The sequence below is a fragment of the Cydia strobilella genome, chromosome 14, assembly GCF_947568885.1.
Source record: "Cydia strobilella chromosome 14, ilCydStro3.1, whole genome shotgun sequence".
Lineage (NCBI taxonomy): Eukaryota > Metazoa > Arthropoda > Insecta > Lepidoptera > Tortricidae > Cydia > Cydia strobilella.
The window spans coordinates 13,777,082-13,797,191 of record NC_086054.1 but is presented as its reverse complement, the minus strand read 5'-3'; the positions used below and the strand labels follow the sequence as shown (position 1 = coordinate 13,797,191).

Below are 20,110 nucleotides of genomic sequence, written 5' to 3'. Positions count from 1 at the left end.
CTAAATCCAAACACACCGCCGATAAGAAACTTAAAGCGATAAATTAAATACCACCATCGTTACTAACCCCTTATTTCGCGAAATAATTTTATTATAATAGATAATTTAAAACTGGCCAAGTCGCCCCACCACTGGGGGGATAGTATGAGGAATGGGCGGGGCATAAATTAAAACAGAAACACACATAAAAAGCCGTCTCTCTCGCACAAATGAGCAATCCTAAATGCAGTAAGCGGCTTACAATAGGAGTTGACACTCGGCGGTCTTGCGTGCTCTTTCATTTACGTAGTACTGATATATTTCCGTCTCATTCTGTCACTGGGCCCTTCATATTTATAAAGGTATAGACCCAAAGCCCCACGTGAGATTGTGTTTTGTAATCAGTGAAGTGGTATCTTTGTACGGGAGCGCGCGATGCGGCCCGTTTGACAGTTGACGTTTTTTTGGCGCGAAGACGAAGGCTCGAGTTCTGTGAACTTTAAAAAAAGTTGAAGTGATGGTGGACGCCAGTTGAAGTCTGTTTCAGTTATTGCTTTTGCAATAACTTGGATTTTTATTTTAAGGAGTCAGTTTAGGTAAGCTTTTTCTGTTTTAAAAGTTGGTTAATTAATTAAGGGCCACTTGCACCATCCACTAAGTTCAGCGGTTAAAACCGTTAAGTCAGTGTCAAATTGTACTGGTAACCATGGTAACTCCAGGTTTAACCGGTTAACCCCGGGTTAGTGGGATGCTGCAAGTGACGCTTAAGGTATTAAAATACAATAAGTACACCTTCATTTGGTAGCCACCAAGAAAAGTAACTTTCATCTCAAATTTCTCCAAACAAAACATGGAAGATTACGGTTAATTAAAACTACTTTAGTATCCCTTTAAGGGTCATTTAGGTATGACAGCTACCTATACCTATTGCCTACATACCCACATTACTGTAGATAAGTAGATAGGTAAAGGGACGAAACCAAAACCAGGATTTAGATATTAGGGTTTATCTAATATTAATTATAAATCTTCTGATACTCCAAACATTATAAAATTATTTAACAACGGGTCACTCACGTACGATAATGAAATAAAATTATGTGAGTGACCCGCCAATATGTATTTTTAATTTTCTTGCTAATTATGAGAGCCTAATTAATAATTATGCAGCGTCTTCCACACAACCGAAAGTTTACTTGAACACAGCTTTTTATTTTGTTAAGATTTATTTTATTAGACAGAAATAAACTTTTTAATAGTAACCTACCTAAATAACTTAAGTTTTTCCGACCAGTCTTAAGAGAACGCAGTTAAATAAATTTAGTAGTTTACCTAGTTCACTTTAGTTTAGTTACTCGTCGTTAAAATAAATAAATATAGGTATAATACATACGCACAAACTTCCCTGATACCTTTAATTTACTAGCAGGCCTGTACCCGTACCATGAGTCACTGACAGTGTCAAAACTGACATATACGCTAATGTCTACGTAAGTACTTAATTTACTTTCTATACATGTCGCTCGCACTAATATGCGATTACGAACGAGATGCATAGAAAGTAAGTTACGTTCTCGATAGCGTTTATGTCAGTGCCAAACTGGTATTAATTTATACCTAATAGTTTTATTGTAATATGTACTTCTGTTCAAGTCGCTGTTTTAAAGTTCATTATATTGTCATGAAATGTAGGGGATGAACATATAAATAAGTTTAATTCATAAAGAATAGCAGAATTGGCAATATCATTTATTTCAATGCTTTTTAACTCTAGGTATGTAATTCTAAAAAATTATTTAGTAGGTAGGTATTAATAAATAGGAGCGGTAATAAAAGCCTGCTTCTATATTTTCTGTATCAATTTAAATATTTCAAATGTACCGCTTGAGGTATATATTTGATTTGAATAACTAAACTTCCATGAGACACAAACATATTAAGTACTATCAAAACGGGTCACTCACGTATTTTTAACCAGAAGATTGATCGACATGTTTCGCTTCATAACGAGAAGCAGTCTGCGTCGGTCCGCCAACACGTGCTCCCGTTGAACTTCTCGTTATGAAGTGAAACATATGGAGCAACCTTCGACTTAAAATACGTGAGTGACCCATTTTAATATAGGTATTTAAAATGTATACATTTGAAACTCTAACTAAAATTAAATCTGACCAGCAATTTAGCGCAATAAGTAGGAGAGTATTAAATAAATAGGACAGATGACTTTATTGCACCTATTGTTGGAGTCAAAATATGTATAAATATATTATTGGTTTAATTAGTTAAGTAAATTCAGGTTCAATTAGAATTAGACAAATACAAATAATTAACTAAGTAGTAGATGTTGAAGCATTTTCTGGCTTGTCCCCCAAAAGCACGCGAGGTTTCTGAAAAATATTAAATTCAATTTATATTCTACAAATTTTTATATAAAGGAAATATGCAAATTCTTAATCGGTTCGGGCAAGAAAGTTCCGAAAGGTGGCAAGGTTGTGTTGAATGTGTTGCCTAAAGGATGACTCACGTTAGACCGGGCCGTGACCGGGCCGGAGCTTCCGGCGCTTAATTTTCTATGACATGACAGGTGATCACGTGATGCTTTCCATAGAAAACGAATCGCCGGAAGCTCCGGCCCGGTCACGGCCCGGTCTAACGTGAGTCATCCTTAAAGCGCTAAATTTTATCCTTTTTTTTCCTTTAATATAAAAAAAATTTAGATATCGCTCACGGACGTATCTGCTTATTAAAAACTAATTTAGATTATATTTAGCCGTATATTAACTTATAGTAGAAACAATATTTAAACTTTATTAGCAGTTTTATTACTGAAATAGATCACATATCATCATCTTCCTCGTGTTGTCCCGGCATTTTTTGCCACGGCTCATGGGAGCCTGGGGTCCGCTTGGCAAATAGATCACATATACGAAAGAAAAATTAACCAAGGCTCACTCACTCAGCATTCAGTTTATAATTTATATACCTATAGTAGTGCGACTACTTAAACACGCAAATCTATTCTTTTATGTGATTCCTAGTTTATTAGACTTGCTTGTCTTGACAAACCAACAAGTCATTAGTGTCGGATTAAGCGAACTCTGCATGGCATTTGCAATGACAAAGTGTAGTAACGTCATCATTGATATCAAATTTCTATGAAAGTACATATGTCGTTTATTATGACTTTGTTATGTTTAGGGCGGTGCAAAGTTAGCTTAGACAGACTCTTAGAGTGGCCCAATAAAGCCTATTAAGCTCTAAAAACGGATAGTTACCTACCATACCATACTACTATATGCTTACTTACATTATCAATATTATCATGTTCATTTTTTTCATTTCTGTTTTTTATTACTTGCATAAAAAACCAATTACCTAAAGTATCTTCTCGCGCTTTTAAATGACGAATATAATCAGGAAAAATTGTAAAAAAAAATACGATGCATATTTCTCCCAAAAGTCTACTTACCGACCCAATTTCTATCAAATTTACTTACACTCCATCTCGCTCTAGTAGTAGTGGGCGTAGGAAGAGTTGTTGTAGTAGTAGTAGGTTCGGTTGTTAATTCTTCGGTTCTCGTTTCTTCACTTTGATTATCTATATTTGTCAGTTCCTTTTCATCAACACCCTTCCACACGTCTTCATCAATTGTAGTTGCTTCTCCTACTATATTTGCTATTTTTCCATCAATGGTACTTAATACATGATTATCATTACTAGCAGCTAGTTCTTCTTTAATAGTTGTTCCATCAATTGTGCTTGATATATGTTCCGTATTCGTTTTTGATTCTTCAACAATTGATAATTGATCTTTGTTAACATTACTCGGTTTTGTGGTAACTGCTTGATTTACTACGTTCATATTTTTTGAATTTTTGCTGTTCTTGTCGGCTTTATTGGTAGGTGAACTGTCCGTTGTTGGATTTTTTTGCCATAAATCTAGAAGCTTAACGTGGAAATATGCGGTAGAAGACTTATTAACTGTATTCGTATGCGTTGTTTGTTTATTAATATGTGTTGTATTTGATTTATGCTCTTGCTCCTTCTTCGATTTACTTTTATTATTAGTATTGCTTAAGTCACTTCCAGTTTTCTTTGTTAATTTTCCTTCATGACGAGCTTGTTTTGGTAAAGTGGATGTTGTTTTTAATTTAGCCGTAGCTTTTATGTCAGCCCACATTTTACTGTATACCTCTTTCTTTTTCGATCTCAAAAACGCCTCCCTGTCTTTAAGTTGTTGTTGTACTAATGTATTTTTAAATTCTTCAAAAGACATGAAAGGGTGCGGTAATTTAGCTTCTAAAGGATTATTAATATATATTGTTGAATTAATATCCGGACCGCTGCGTTTGATAACAATATTATGCATTTTAATTCCATTTACGTCTTTTAGTTTACTCAGGTGTACCTGGTATAACGAGTCATTTACAGATATTCTTCTAGTTAATTGTGGAGTTTTGAGATCTGTAGATTGAATAGTTCAGGTTTTAAAATGACCGGTTTGCTTACTACTGTCTAAACTAGTATAAACTCTTTCAAAGCTGCAAACGAATTGGATTCCAAGTAACTCTTCCTAACTAGATACCCAACAATACAACACGATACGATATCAAATATTTTTTGTGCTCTAAGTAATTAATTAGATTCAATGTAGTGAAGCATTAAGTAAGTTAGTGCGTTATTGGCACAAGCCTTAACGGCGACTCTATATTTCTTTAAAAAAAAAACATGATTTACGTACTCATTGAGACGATTCGGACGAGCCCAACTTTGAGGTCGTTGTGTTAATTTAATACAGAGTTCCTATGATCTTCGGTTTTTACCTATATTTATCAAAGCAGTCATCTAAATTGTGTTGTACCAAAATTATCTTGGAAAAAAAGGAAGGTATACTAAATCTCAGCTCAAACGAACACCTCAGCAAGCCATCAGCAAGGAGTTGAAATGTTTTACAAATAAAAATAAAACAAACCATCATGTGAGGTAATTGGGACCAGAGGAATAACATTAGACAAAAGAAACATTCCCTAATTATATGAACGTGGCTGACAGCAGTGTACTTTTTACAATCTTTAAATTAGGATTTACCAGTCTTAGGATAAACTTTTCAACAAACACAAAATTGTCTAAAGTAATAAGTAATCCCTTAGTCTCCAATTACCCCACTTGATAGTAAATACACATAGGTTTAAATTTAAGCTTGTAAAAGGTTTGTTGTATTATTCTAATATATTAAGCAGTGGATAGGAAACATACCGATACCATCTTTAACGGCACTTGAGATCAACTCATACAACTTGGTAATGTTTTCTCCCCACCCCAAATTTTCGTCGGCTCGGCAGCACTTTAGTATAAAAAATATTACAAAGCATTTATGTAGTAACGTTGATACCATTTTAATGAAGAATTGAATGTACCGGTCGCGAAACACTGGCGTTGGTCACGGGCGAATGCATCATTGCAATTTAATTTCTGATTAAATCTTGTGTGGATAGTTTTTAGAAAAAAATAACAGATTTAAATAGGTCTTGGGTGTGGGCTGCCCCATAAAATATATATGAGAACGAATGCTGATATTCATACCGATACCAAATGATATTACACCGATTTAAAGCCTTATACGGATGCATTTTATGAATCTATATAAAAACAATATGTTAGTGTGTTAATAAAGTAGGCCGGTGCTTATTTATTTATATATGTATTTATTTTGCTAAGATTTTTTATAGGATCTGTACTTCCACAAAAACATTACACGATTGACATTACATGGCTAAAAAAAGATAAATTAATTTTTATCAAGCAGATACCTCTTCCTTTACTACAATTTTTTTTTATAATATAGAATTATATGTAAGCATACACAGTAATTAGATTAACGTCTCAAAGTTAAGGTCTAAAGCCACATTTTCTGATTAAACTTTTAATATCCGCATACATGAGTACTCCTTATTTCTATTACCTGTGTGTAATAAAATCGTTACCTACTTATATGCACAGCAAGCTGTTAACTACTCGTATTGTCCACAGCCCTCCTTTATTACTACTAATATTATTAATGCGATAATGACTCTGTATGTTACCTCTTCACGCTTAAACCGCTAAACCGATTTAGGTGGGTATGGAGATAGCTTGAGGCCCGGGGAAGAACATAGGATAGTTATTATCACATATTGTATTTGATGCTTATGTAAAAACGTAATCACCCATACGATAAAGAAGCTTCGGTAGGTACTTACTACATAAAATCTAGACCTTCATAATTTGGGACTATGTAGGTTGTTTTCTATATTTATTCAATAAAATACGGAAAACAAAATCTTAGTGGTAACTTTAAAATCTTTGGTTTTCTATAAGCTCTTCTTAACTTATTACACAATGTACTATTTTCTGTGACTGCACGAAATGGAATAATAATTAAAATTAAAAGTATTAATTTTTATTTATATAGTATAAATTAAAACAATTTGTATTATTATAATTTTGTATAAATCGTACAGTATGCATTTATGGGTTAAGGGATGAATTCCGGGATAAAAAGTTTCATGGTTTTCAAGGTCATAAACTATCTGTGTGCCAAATTTCATCGAAATCCGTTCAGCCATTTTATCGTTATGAAGCGACAAACATCCTTCAATAAAAACTTTGTAAATTTATAATATTAATAACAAAACTTCCGTGAGACTCAGACTTATTAAAAATATTAAAAAGAGTCATTCACGTTTTTTATGTCAAAAATTGGCCGATATGGATTCAAATTGTCGTTATGAAGCGAAATATGTCCAGCGGTGGCAGCATGGGTGCATTTTTATCGCCTGTCACTATGCCTCTCACTTTCGCACTTATATACTTGTTAGAACGTGACAGGCATGCTGCCACCGCAGAAATTTTCGAGTTAAAAAACGTGAGTGACCCGTTTTATTATATTTAATTTATAATATTAGTAAGATACTCTTTTACTTGCATATTCAAATCTATTGTAATATCAGATGGCAGTCGCTTTGGTAGAAACTAGTGCTTACTTCAATTCCTCGGATTAGTTGCCAAGCGGACCCCAGGCTCCCATGAGCCGTGGCGAAAAGCCGGGACACGAGTCACACGAGGAAGATGATGGTTGAAATCTGTTGTTATGTATCCAGGGCGGCACCATAGAAGAATACGGGGTGTACACGATGCTGCCGACGCAGCAGCTCCCCCCGATCAGCCCCTGGCCACCCGACGGGATGCTGGACCGCATGGACGACCTTGCGCACAAAGGTAAAGGTAATGGTGATTAACATCCCATACTACTATGACCACCTGCGAGCATTGCTAGGGATACACATACAGATGTGTCCGTCAAATCTGTCTGGAAGGTTTTTTTTTCCGAGAATTAAGGATGACTCACGCTAGAACGGTCCGGGTCCGTGCCAGGCTTCCGACACTTTTTACAGAAAATATCACGTGCTCACCGCGAACACCGAAGTTCGTAAATTTCTTGCACCTCTCTCTGTGACTCTAATTACAGTTTCATTGGAGTAAAAGAGAAAGATGCCCGCAATTTGCGAAGTTCGGTGTTCACGGCAGGCCCTCGGATCGCCCATCAAAACGAGGTGTAGGGCGCTTCGGCACGGACCCGGACCGGTATCAGTCTGTGGATAGATCTACGGAAGACACATCTGTGCATACAATTGTGGCCATACATTAACAGATCTATCCGCAAAGGACGTCTACCAGACAGATCTGACAGATACATCTGTACTAAGAAGCGCGCAAAAAAAGAAACACATATATAGTCTCTGCCCGTAGAAATAGCCAAGACTTTCAACTCCATTTTCATTTATTTTAGGTTGACTTCAAAAATCCTTAAAAGTCTACAATTTTCGACAAATTTCGAGGTACTATTGTACTATAGCTACAACAAGGTATAAAATGTAGTTCTATTATATAGGGTAAAATTTTGTATAAGGTGAGATTTTGTCAGTTATTTTTACGTGCTTTGTTGTGCAAATTATTAATATTAGTGACTTTACCGGTATCTAAAGCTGAATTTTCGAGCAAAGCAAAGGTTTCATTTGTAACATAGTGAAAGGGATTCGGCACTTAAGCCAGCCGTTCATGAATAGGAACATGGTCAAGAAATAATGCTTGCCAATTTTAGATAATCCCATGATAATCCAGAGTTTCGTTCGGCTGAGTATACAAGAAGTGTAGACAAAAGTCAATCATATTATAATTTAATATTAGTTTGAGCTTGCAATGTAGGTAAATAATATGAATGGCTGACCATCAGAAGACTAAACTAAAACAAACAATTTAACTACTATTAACTGTTAAAAGATGACGGAACCACTTATATCGAAATTTCAGCTTTATTGCGTTAGCCAAACATAACATTTTTAATTAGTTAATTACAAAGTTAAACTTTTCAAATTAATTAAATAGAATAATATAGTTGGTATTATTTCGTAACTAGACTATAGTTCCTCACAAAACAATTCAAAGAAATTGCAGTACTATCAGACGCAACCCCAACTAACGCAACATGACATGACCATACACGAAAAATATAAAATTTGTGTCTTTGGCTCCCTAAGGTTAAGGATACCCAGGAGCCTAATTTTTGATTATTAATTAATAGTCCAAAACCGGTTCTGACTTTTATAATATAGACTTTAATAATACGGGTCACTCACGTTTTTTAAATCGAAAATTGTTTTTGTTGTCGACATGTTTCGATTCATAACAAGGAGCTGCAACTGGAGCCACGCGTTGGCTGAAACATGTCAAACAATTTTTTTATCAAAAAAATGTGAGTGACCCGTTTTGATATATTTAATGTCTGAGTCTCGCGGGATTTTTGTTGTTACAACAGTTGTACCTATTAAAATTGTGAGTAGGTATTTGTTTCACCTATATATTCTTAACTTTAGAAACAGATAATGCAAATAAGAATCGTAATCTGAGTATTTATGTTTGCCCTTTAATGACATATTTGATAGGTAAGGTACCTACCCGAAATGTCGATATCGATACTTTAAAGGATCACGGCTCCTCTACACGATGGCCCAGCGCTGGACCAGCGAGATGGCCATGCGATGGTTGAAACGCAACTATCCGATATAGTCCTGGAATGGGCCACGTGTAGACGCGCACTACCTTCGCTGGCCTTTGATGGGTGGACGAAAATCCGACACCGTAGCTATTCCATCGCCATCCCGCCGCGCCATAAGCCATCCGACACCACTACCCTCTCTACACGCTGGCCTATCTTAGTGGGCCAGTATGATGGCCCATCGTGTAGAGGAGCCATCAGATAGTCGGAACGAGGGCTCGCAAGTGAGTTTAATTACTAATGTACAACTAAGTCAACCGATCGAACAAATACAGATTGCTGTACATACATTGGTAACGAAACTCGAAGCGAGTTCTCGCACCATCTACATGTGCAACGTTTTAGTTCCCTCATGTTAGAAGAGGCAGCTATAAAAACGTCGTTGCAGAGTCCGTCTAAGCTATTTTAATAACAAAACTTCCGTGGTCACAGACATATTAAATATATTAATAACGGGTCACTCACGTATTTTAAGTTGAAAAACGCTCGCGCGCGAAGGGCTGCAGGCCGCAGTCTGCGCCGGTACGTCAACGTCAACACAAGCTCCTGATGATACTCTTCGGTACGGAGTGAAACATGTCGAGCGTTTTTCGACTTAAAATACGTGAGTGACCCGTTCTTAATATATTTAAGAAGTCCGTCTAAGCTAAATTTGCACCGACTTAAACAGAACAAAGTGAGGAAGTGTCATTAGACACGACACGTCATATTATCATAGAAGTTTCACATTAATGATGACATCGCCACACTTTGTCATTGAAAATGCCATACAGAGTTAGCTTGGTCCGACTCTACGTTACGCCGAGAGTTCCTTAACCATAGACAAAATTCAGTTCGCGTACGATTCGTAAGGGTTCTGATAAAACAGCCGTGCTAAGCCAAAATATCTTGATAATATTGCTGCATATTAATATATTTTTGGGTTAGAACGGCAAATATTCCTAATCGCATCTCACCTGCCTGTAGTGTAAGCAAAATTGGAACAAATGATTAATTGGAGTAAGCAAGCTTATGGTGCGGCAGGTCACAGCGGTGTTAACCAGCTCGGCGGGGTGTTTGTAGGAGGCAGGCCGCTGCCGGACTCCACGAGGCAGAAGATCGTGGAGCTGGCGCACTCGGGCGCGCGGCCCTGCGACATCAGCCGCATCCTGCAGGTCTCCAACGGCTGCGTGTCCAAGATACTCGGCAGGTCAGTTGCCGGTGTTTGTAGGAGGCAGGCCGCTGCCGGACTCCACGAGGCAGAAGATCGTGGAGCTGGCGCACTCGGGCGCGCGGCCCTGCGACATCAGCCGCATCCTCCAGGTCTCCAACGGCTGCGTGTCCAAGATACTCGGCAGGTCAGTTGCCGGTGTTTGTAGGAGGCAGGCCGCTGCCGGACTCCACGAAGCAGAAGATCGTGGAGCTGGCGCACTCGGGCATGAGGCTCTGCGACATCAGCCGCATCCTGCAGGTGTCCAACGGCAGCGTGTCCAAGATACTCGGCAGGTCAGTTGCCGGTGTTTGTAGGAGGCAGGCCGCTACCGAACTCCACGAGGCAGAACATTGTGGTGCTGGCCTTGTCTCGATACATGCAATAGGTACGTACAACTGCGTTGCTTTTGTTTCGGTCAATAAACAAAAAAATATCAGAACAATTCAACATTTTGCAATGCCTTACTGTTCAACATCCAAAATCTGCGTCTACCAACCACTTCAAGACAGAAGATTAACAATATCTTGAAAAATTATCTTTGCTAAAAATTTTCGAGAAAATCGACCTTTACATGTAGGTACTTAATTTAAATTCTCGAAAAACATCCTGTTGCAGCTATATGAGAGAGTATAGAAATACATTGATATATTTCTTTGGCACACTTGAAAGACTAAACTTGACGCTTCGTAACGTGTTAATTAACGTTAAATTTTACTAAATAAATAACGAAGCAGCAGTTATTTAGAAACTATCTATTTCTGCAACTATCTATCCGATCAACCAAGCAACATAACACCTAACTATTCCAAAAATGCAGTTGAAACAAATACCTCCGTCTAACCGGTCGCGACCGCACTCATAGCACGCCGCACGCTGAAACCGCAGGCTTACCTATTACACGAGCCATTTACAGCCCCTGACTACTAAAACCCAGCCTAACTACCTCTTATCTAACACATACCTACACTGCAAACTCAATCTTAGTCACACTAAACTAGAGTCCAAATTACAAGTAGAAGTATTATTAAAGTGCTTATGATAGTTAATATCGATTTGCCTCGACTGGGTTGCAGCGGACAACGTCAAGGTGACGTTGAAGGTTGGTTTTGGGTGACAGTAACTGGAAACGGTTCTATTTTTGAAATGATTGGATGTCGATTAATTATGTTGCGGTTACCGTTTCTGTTTTTTGAGTTCCGTACCCAATAAGACTCCACTGTCCGTCTGCAAAGGGTAAAAACTGGACCCTATTACTAAGACTCCACTGTCCGTCTGTCTGTCTGTCTGTCACCGGGCTGTATCTCATGAACCGTGATAGCTAGACAGTTAAAAATTTCACAGATGATGAATTTCTGTTGCCGCTATAGCAACAAATATTAAAAACAGAATAATATAAATATTTAAGTGAGGCTTCCATACAACAAACGCGTTTTTTTTTTAACTTTTTGCGTAATGGTACGGAATCCTTCGTCCGCGAGTCCTTCTCGCACTTGGCCGGTTTTTTTCGTAGCCTCTGAGACGACGTCTAGTTTCTCTAGCGAAACTAATTTTATCTATTAAAATTAAAATACGTATATCTAAATATCGATTGTAAATAAATAAACCTGAATAAATAATAACACACTCTTATTTCTTTTTGAGAATTCGTTAAGACTGCTTCGGACTGCTTAAATAAAATATTATACAAGCTGCCCCATATTGGAGTCACTCCAACGAACCTTTGCTTTAGTCAAAAGTACTTTGCACATCGATTATAATAACCAAATATGTTACAGTACTATCCCATATTGATTTTTGACGTGATAACGTCTTATAAATCGATGAACACCGGTAGCATGCACGAAAAAGTGTCACGTTGTGGACAGATCTTCATGGTAACGTTGTGGACAGATCTCTATGGTAACGTTACGGCCTTTTCATCAATGTTTTCTCATCACGTTATCACGCAAAATTATCGTCCGTAAACCGACTTTACACATAACCATTTTTTTGATAATTGCAGTATAATAAATATATTCTGTAAATGGTACTCCAAAAGGAGCTTGAGATTCTTGAGATAATGTTTACCTGTCTCTCAAATAGACCCATTTCATCACAGATATAGTTTGTCAAAGGACTGTCTCATTTCAAACATAGGCAGAAAGAATCATCCAAAAGAAAAGGATGAGTATAGTTTTTTTTATTCTTATTTACTGACAATTTGGTTTGACTAGCTATACACGGTGGCTAAAAAATAAGTGCATTCCCGTTGCCAGGGAGGCTTTGGGATTATACAGAGCAACTTTTACTATGGGACCAACCCCGAAATCGCGAAAAATAATTTGGCTGTTTGGCGGAGGGTAAATTTTTTTTTCGCGATTTCGGGGATGGTCCCATAGTAAAAGTTGCTCACTATAATCCCTAAATCTCCCTGGCAACGGGAATGCACTTATTTTTTAGCCATCCTGTATATACCACTTTCATTAACCGTTTTACTTTCGCGACAAAAACCGTACCGTCGACAACTGACACCTAAACGTCGGTATGACCGATGTTGCGGTAACCGGACACCGGCCACCCTCACGCACCATGCTGCATGCGAATATTCAAGGAAGGGGTAATCCAATACCTGACTGTTAAGTCTTCACTTGAAAATGGGAATATGTTGGCAAATTCAGGTACTAGGTTAATAAATACAACGAGGAAATACGGCCAGCCTTCTGGGCACCTTGCCCGTTGTAATTTTACTATTTATGCAAATTTAATACTTGAATACATAAGGTACTTACATCTAAGTCAAGATTAATACCTAAATATTGGTTCATATCAAATATTTGCCTTTCATAGAATTCTAATTTAGAACTGATATTGAAAAAAAATTATTTTATAACAATAAAACTTTTAAATCAGTAGACACCAATCTAAAAACGTTGTAATCACGCGTTTTAGGGCAAAAAGTATCATTTACTTTTTTTTTTAATTCCATCAACTTTTGGGTTATTTCTAATTAGAATCACGATTAAAAAGAATAAAAATATGTCCCAAAAAAAATTACAGTTTTGTAACGCATTTTCACATACATTTTGTATGGACCGTTACAAAATTGACACCCAAAATTTGTATGAAAAACTAGGGACACTTTTTTTTTCTTTGCCTCATTCAATAGTACTCGTGATTCTGAGTCTAAATAAACCAAAAGTTGATGGTTTTTCTAAAAAAAGTAAATAGTAACGTTTTTTCTGAAAACCCCTTAAATACAAAATTATTATTAAAATGAGGTTTTCGTTTTATCAAAGATAGATATAACTCCGTAATAGATGGATACAGTCTAAGGAAAAAACGTGCCTCGAAAATCAAGAAAATTTGATTCTCGTTCAGAGGGCGCTACTAGTTTTGGCCTACAGTCGTATAGATGGCGTTGACGGTTTCGTTTGTTATTTAACAATTTTAACGCATATCAGTGAAAGAACATGGGTCAAAATCATAAAAATAATTAATGCAAATAAAAAAAATCATTTATCTATATTTAAATACATTCTATCATATTTTTATAAATCTTCATTTTTAGTTTTAAAGTGTGTCGACAGATGGCAGTGAATTTACTGGGGTTACAAAATTTACTATGACAGTACCGCTCTAGTATAAGTTACTCTATGGTTTTATCAACAAGCAACTATCCACCTAAGACACTTCTACAGTCAAAACGGAAGTTAATGACCTCAAGCTATTTAGGTTATACTTATAGAGAAGAGACGCTTTCCACATAGATATTCGTACACTAACCCGCCTGTTGCTATCTCTATTGCACGCGCATAATTATATCGCTGTCACGGTCGCACAGTGACAACCGGCATCATGGGCGGGACAGATATATAATTATGCGTGTGCAATAGAGATAGCAACAGGCGAGTCAATGTACGAAAATCTATGTGGATAGCGTCTCTTCTTTAGTAAAGTGTGCCAAGAAATTTAATCATATAAATCACACATATATAAGGGTTATTCACAACTTTTAAATAATGCACTTTATGCCAGGGGGACACATATTTTTTTTCTTTCGGAGCGGTTATTTCCAAAAATATTAACTATATTAAAAAACCGGCCAAGTGCGAGTCGGACTCGCGCGTCGAGGGTTCCGTACTTTTTTAGTATTTGTTGTTAAAGTGGCAACAATTATAATACATCATCTTTGAAAATTTCAACTGTCAAGCTATCACGGTTCATGAGATACAGCCTGGTGACAGACAGACAGATGGACAGACGGACAGCGGAGTCTTAGTAATAGGCTCCCGTTTTTACCCTTTCGGTACGGAACCCTAAAAATGGTTTTTGGGGACCCTTATTAGTTTTGAAAGACCTATCCGACGACACCCTACGCTATTGGAACGATGCAAAAACAAAAAAAAACATTTCGTATGGGAGGTATCCTAAAAAATATTTTTTTATACTTTTTATAATCCCGTTCTATCCAATGCATAATTTATGTATTCATACCAAATTGCAGCTTTCTAGCACTAACGGTCACGGAGCAAAGCCCCGGACAGACAGACAGACATGGCGAAACTATAATTGTTTCTAGGTGACTACGAAACCCTAAAAAGCTCAAATATTAATCACCTTCAAACCCCAGGTACTACGAGACGGGCTCGATCCGACCGCGCGCCATCGGCGGCTCTAAGCCGCGCGTGGCGACAGCGGAGGTGGTGTCCAAGATCGCGCAGTACAAGCGGGAGTGCCCCTCGATCTTCGCATGGGAGATCAGGGACCGTCTGCTAAGCGAGGGTGTCTGCACGTCGGACAATATTCCTAGCGTGAGTCTTGCTTTAACTATTTCTTTACAGTTCGGGCCGACAAGCTCTGATGCAAAGTACCTATACATAATACATACCTAAGTATTTTTATTTACAAGCTTTTCTAATTTATTATTATTATTAACTTGTACCTAATGTAAGTATCTAATACCTGGGAGACCGAGCTTTGCTCGAAATACATATAAAAACTCAAAAATGCGCGTTTTCTCAGAGATAAGACGTAGCTAGATCGATTTTTCGCCCCCGAAAGTCCCCATACTTATAGCAAATTTCATCGAAATCGTTAGATTCCGATATCCTCGTATTAATATAACATACATATATACAAGAATTGTTCGTTTAAAGGTATAAGATGTATGTACTGTGTAACTATGTTTGTACGGGTCAAATTTTGCAAGTTAAATTTGACCCTCTTCCCGACTTCCAATGAAGCTGAAAATTTGCATACACATGTAAGTCGGGTGACAGTGCAATATTATGGTACCATAGAGCTGATCTGATGATGGAGACAGGTGGCCATAGGAATTGTGATAAAACAACGAAACCTAATTGTGTTTGGGGTTTTTAGAACTGCCTCGATGAGTATTAGTTACCTGTGGAAAGAAAAGTACAGTCAGCGATAAAAGCTTGTACCGAAAATGAAATTTTTGCCAAAACCTTATTTTTAAACTTTATTGCACAAAATACAAACAAAATGTACAAATAGCATACTTAAAATGTTTCATATTTCATATTGTTGCTACAGTACCGCATTGTGCTCAGCCTGTGATGATAATTGTACGTGTAGAAATAAAAACTTGTAAACGGTTCAAACTCAACTGAATGGCCAAATATGCTGAAATATTTGAGCTCGAGATCTTGAGCAGTATTTTACAAATGTTCGGAGAGACTTTGAACTTGTCTACCTATTGAAATTTTTACCGGACTACTTAAAATTATTAATTTTCATACCTACAGAAAAAATATCGTAACTGATTATTAATGTGCTAGTTTTGTAAACATAAGTCTTTATGTTAAAACGAACTTGTAAAACTGAGACTATTTTTTAGGGTTCCGTACCAGGGTAAATACGAGACCCTATTACTAAGACTCCACTGTCCGTCTGTCCGTCTGTCTGTCTGACTCTGTCTGTCCATCTGTCTGTCACCAGGCTGTATCTTATGAACCATAATAGCTAGACAGTTGAAATCTTCGCAGATGATGTTTTTCTTTTGCCGCTACTACAAATACTAAAAAGTACGAAACCCTTGGTGGGCGAGTCCGACTCGCACTTATTTAACAGAAATTGTATAGGTATATCATCAATACCTATGATTCATAACTTCGAGAAATTTTATTTAATAGGTACGAGAATAGACGTATGTATAATTATCAATTAGCTAACTAAATAATTATAAGTTACGTAAGCATCATAAGCAACTAAAATAATTATCTTCTAAAGACAGTGACAGTGAACTAAGCAAAAATATATTTTATCCACAACTTAAATCAACGTTAAAACCGAAAACACATTTCCCAGCAAAAATATTTTCGCAAAATCATCTTCTCGCCCCTGTGTCTAAATCGCAAAATAGCGCTTCTACGGGGCGCCTTTGAAAAGTATGAAAATACTAAAGGGCGAGACGGGCACAATAGCATACCTACCTATACTATTACATCGGGGCTATAACGCCTTATCTTTCCCTAGCACTATACAGTCCCCCTTTGTCCCCCTCTCCCCACCACTTCGTGGCAAAACAATATGACGTTATAACTTTTTTCTTCATTTTTCCCTTTTTTGAATACGGGGTCGCTCCCTTCTGGGACATCCTTTAGACATATCGCCTTCGAATGTAGAGGATGATGCTTTTATAATAATAGCGATGGATTTCTGTGATGTAGGCAGCGTTATAATATTCTATGCGAAAATTGTGCATGGTTGTTTATAAATTTCTAGCCAAGTAGAACTAAAATGTGTCTACTACGATTACATGTATTTACCTGCTCACAATAATTACCATAATCGCGATTTGTTTTATGAAGCTACAAATGTCAAATTGTGATTTTCTTGAGCCATCTCCTCCTATAATTAAAAAACCCTAAAACTTAACGCGGCATAAAAATACATCTCTGCACCATTAACGAAGCGTCACGGTCATTTCGGCGAAGCCAGCCCTTTCACAAACATCTCCCTCGCAAATACTTAACATAAATTAATTAAGAAATCCGCGCCATCACCCCCCAAGGTTTTCTTCAAGAAAAAAACCAACGCATTAAGTAGGTAGGTACTCGGAATATCGCGAAAAACATAAAACCGAAACAGAGGGGCGAAATGGGACGGATATATACCTTTTTTAATGAAAACGAAAGAGTTGGGAGGCTATCTCTTTTTTCGTCGCCGAAGGGGGAAGCAGGGCGATTTTGACACGGTATGAATAAAGAAAATATGAAGGCCTTTGTTACCGTAAAAATTCCTGTACAGGGGATAAAGTCTTTAAGTTATCAGCGGGGGAGATATGCTTATATACCTGTGGGTATGTATAGGAGCGTTTGATGTCTTCGTATTTATCGATGTCTGGTTGATATTGTGTTTACGTAGGTACGCCATAAGAGGGTGCTTAAGGCTGAATATATTAACGTCAAGATATCGTTTGGGAAGGTTAACCCGTCTCATTTTGTTAGGACGACGTGAGGTAAGGCTCTGTTTTAGGTTTATGTATATGCGTGAGACACGGCTCCTCATTGGATGGTACAGCTGTGATGACGTAATATGTGGGTCACACGCAGATTTAGTGTTCACATTTGTCTTTTTTGTACCTGAATATGAGAACATTAATGGTACAAATACTCACTATTTTTTAAATACTTCCGAAAACTAGTCAGGACACTCAGGACCGCGGTATTAGACTCCAGTCTTCTTAACATAAATTCTTAGCATAAGAATAGTAGTTAGTAATACCTTGTAGGTTAGGGGTAGCTTATCAATAAGTAGGCATGTAACTTATTATTTAAGTTCGATAAGATTTACTCGTATACCGGAACATATATTTCAACAACGAATGAAAGCAATTTAAAAAAAACGTGCATCTTGCAATTGAAACTTTTCGCACAAGGTATTCAAGTTCATCATTCTAATAGAATATTCAGGAAATATTTTTACTGCGGGGAATGCGAGAAAATCCAAATGTAAATGGTTGCGTTTTACTCGTACACTCAACCCTGAATAAATGTTAAATGTTTTAAAAATTGGACAAGCGTTTGATAGTAATTTTTCCTAAACATTTTATTGGACCTAATAACACAGCGTCAAATCTATCGTTAAGCTTTTAACAGTAACGACCCTTAACTAAAAAGCAGTAACGACATTCAACCCTGTTAAGCATTTAAACAATATAACTCTAAATACCATAATCGACAACCGAAACTGAATGTTAATGTAATTGTAAAAAGTTTATTTTTGAACGGCGAAATTTAGGGTAAGAGGGTCAATAGTAGAATAGTAGGGTCATATCGCATAGTGACATGCGTTCCCGTAGCAAATCACTTCCGGGCCACTAAATCCAGGCCAAATTAATGCATTTAGCACGCCGTACCCTCGGCTGGGGATGACAACTTTATTTCATTGTGTCGCGATATTTTCTTGTCACTTTTACGTCGGTAACGAGCAGTGATGCTGTTGTTTTTTTTTTTTCGATGTCATATTTGCATTTATTCTGTGTGCATTTGGGTCCATAATTATTTTAATAGCTATATGTAATAAATATTTTTAATTTTATCAAAAACAAATAAAAGCGCGAATTATGAGTTTGATGGATACAAAAAAATCTGGAAACATCTGTATCGATAATGAATGAGTTTTGTTTCACTGTTAACTTTTAATAAAATATGCAGTCTTAAAAAGTTTGAGAGTACAAAAAAGATTCGGATGAATATGAGATATTCCTCCTTTTTTATGTAGTCGGTTAACTTTTTTTTATCTGTTATTATTCTTTAGGAATTTGATATAAAACAAAATATTTCTGTCAGATTGTTGTTAACATAGATATACAGATTTCGTTTGTTTTGAGATAAATTGTAACGCAATAAATAGTTTAACTTGATACTTATTGACCCTAGTTAGAGAATTCGAAGCTTTGATTACTTTAAAGCTAGCGCCGTTGCAATAACCAAGCCAATAACCCTGCAACACTGATTTAAAATATCATTACGGCTCATATCAGAGATTTAGATCTCGCAGGGGTAGCTAGGACTATATCGGGAGAAACAAATTGTAACAAAGGAGTCCGGCAAAGAAGATTATCGGAGATGACGCGTGGCAGACACGTGACGTGAGTGTGGCTCGTGATCGGCGCATCTACCCTATTCTTGACACACCCATTTCAAAATGAACTCTATTGAAAAAACCTAGAGTCTGATTTTGTTTGTCAATGCACAGTTTTATAAAGTGTAAGTACTTACAAGCGAAATACCGTTGTTTCTCATTGAGTTAAAGTCAGTTTTCGTTCGGTAATACGTGTTTCAAACGTTACTTAAAAATAAGAAGTGTTGGAGAGAAATTAATACCACAATTTGAAGGATTTAAGGCTTACATTGATGTTGAGTGTAATCGGAAGAGTAAATAAATACATAATTGCAAGTTCTGCAGTCATGTGGTTTAATGTCGGACGTCACCAGCAAGAATGCCTTTAGGGTATTCGAAGGGTTTTTAATTCTAAAGCGTATCTATTGTTCCATAAGTTGAATGTACCTTTGGAGTGTTAAATTATGACGTTGTTTTTGCCAAAATACTCATATATATACCTAATTAACCCCCTAGCGGTAAGAGCGTGCGACTTTCAATCCGGAGGTCGCGGGTTCAAACCCCCGGCTCGTACCAATGAGTTTTTCGGAACTTATGTACGGAATATCATTTGATATTTATACCAGTCGCTTTTCGGTGAAGGAAAACATCGTGAGGAAACCGGACTAATCCTAACAAGGCCTAGTTTCCCCCTCTGGGTTGGAAGGTCAGATGGCAATCGCTTTCGTAAAAACTAGTGCCTACGCCAATTCTTAGGATTAGTTGTCAAGCGGAC

General features: G+C 37.1%; 2 protein-coding genes across 2 annotated transcripts in view; one reads left to right on the top strand and one right to left on the bottom strand.

Annotated features, from left to right (window-relative positions):
* Positions 1-2,309: 2,309 nt before the first annotated feature.
* Positions 2,310-5,435, bottom strand: LOC134747164 (probable serine/threonine-protein kinase nek3). The gene is made up of 3 exons (XM_063681744.1): positions 5,237-5,435; positions 3,477-4,444; positions 2,310-2,366 (listed from the first exon to the last, which is right to left on the bottom strand). Exons 1-3 carry the CDS (start codon positions 5,373-5,375, stop codon positions 2,310-2,312), a joined length of 1,164 nt encoding a protein of 387 aa, XP_063537814.1. The 5' UTR covers positions 5,376-5,435.
* Positions 5,436-9,867: 4,432 nt separating this feature from the next.
* The window catches only part of LOC134747163 (paired box protein Pax-6-like), a 56,536-nt gene continuing 46,293 nt past the window's right edge, over positions 9,868-20,110 (top strand). The window contains exons 1-2 of the mRNA XM_063681743.1: positions 9,868-10,263; positions 14,876-15,056. Of these exons, the coding sequence (XP_063537813.1) occupies positions 10,061-10,263; positions 14,876-15,056 (384 nt within the window). The 5' untranslated portion in view covers positions 9,868-10,060. The remainder of the gene's footprint in view (positions 10,264-14,875; positions 15,057-20,110) is intronic.

Bases quoted from the DNA above. Each gene is read 5' to 3' on its own strand.
- LOC134747164 (XM_063681744.1), bottom strand. From the start codon at position 5,375: ATGGTATCAACGTTACTACATAAATGCTTTGTAATATTTTTTATACTA. The intron at 4,445-5,236 runs GTATGTTTCCTA...TTCAATCTACAG, and splicing joins TGCCGTTAAAGATGGTATCG to ATCTCAAAACTCCACAATTA. The intron at 2,367-3,476 runs GTAAGTAAATTT...AATATTTTTCAG, and splicing joins CTACTAGAGCGAGATGGAGT to AAACCTCGCGTGCTTTTGGG.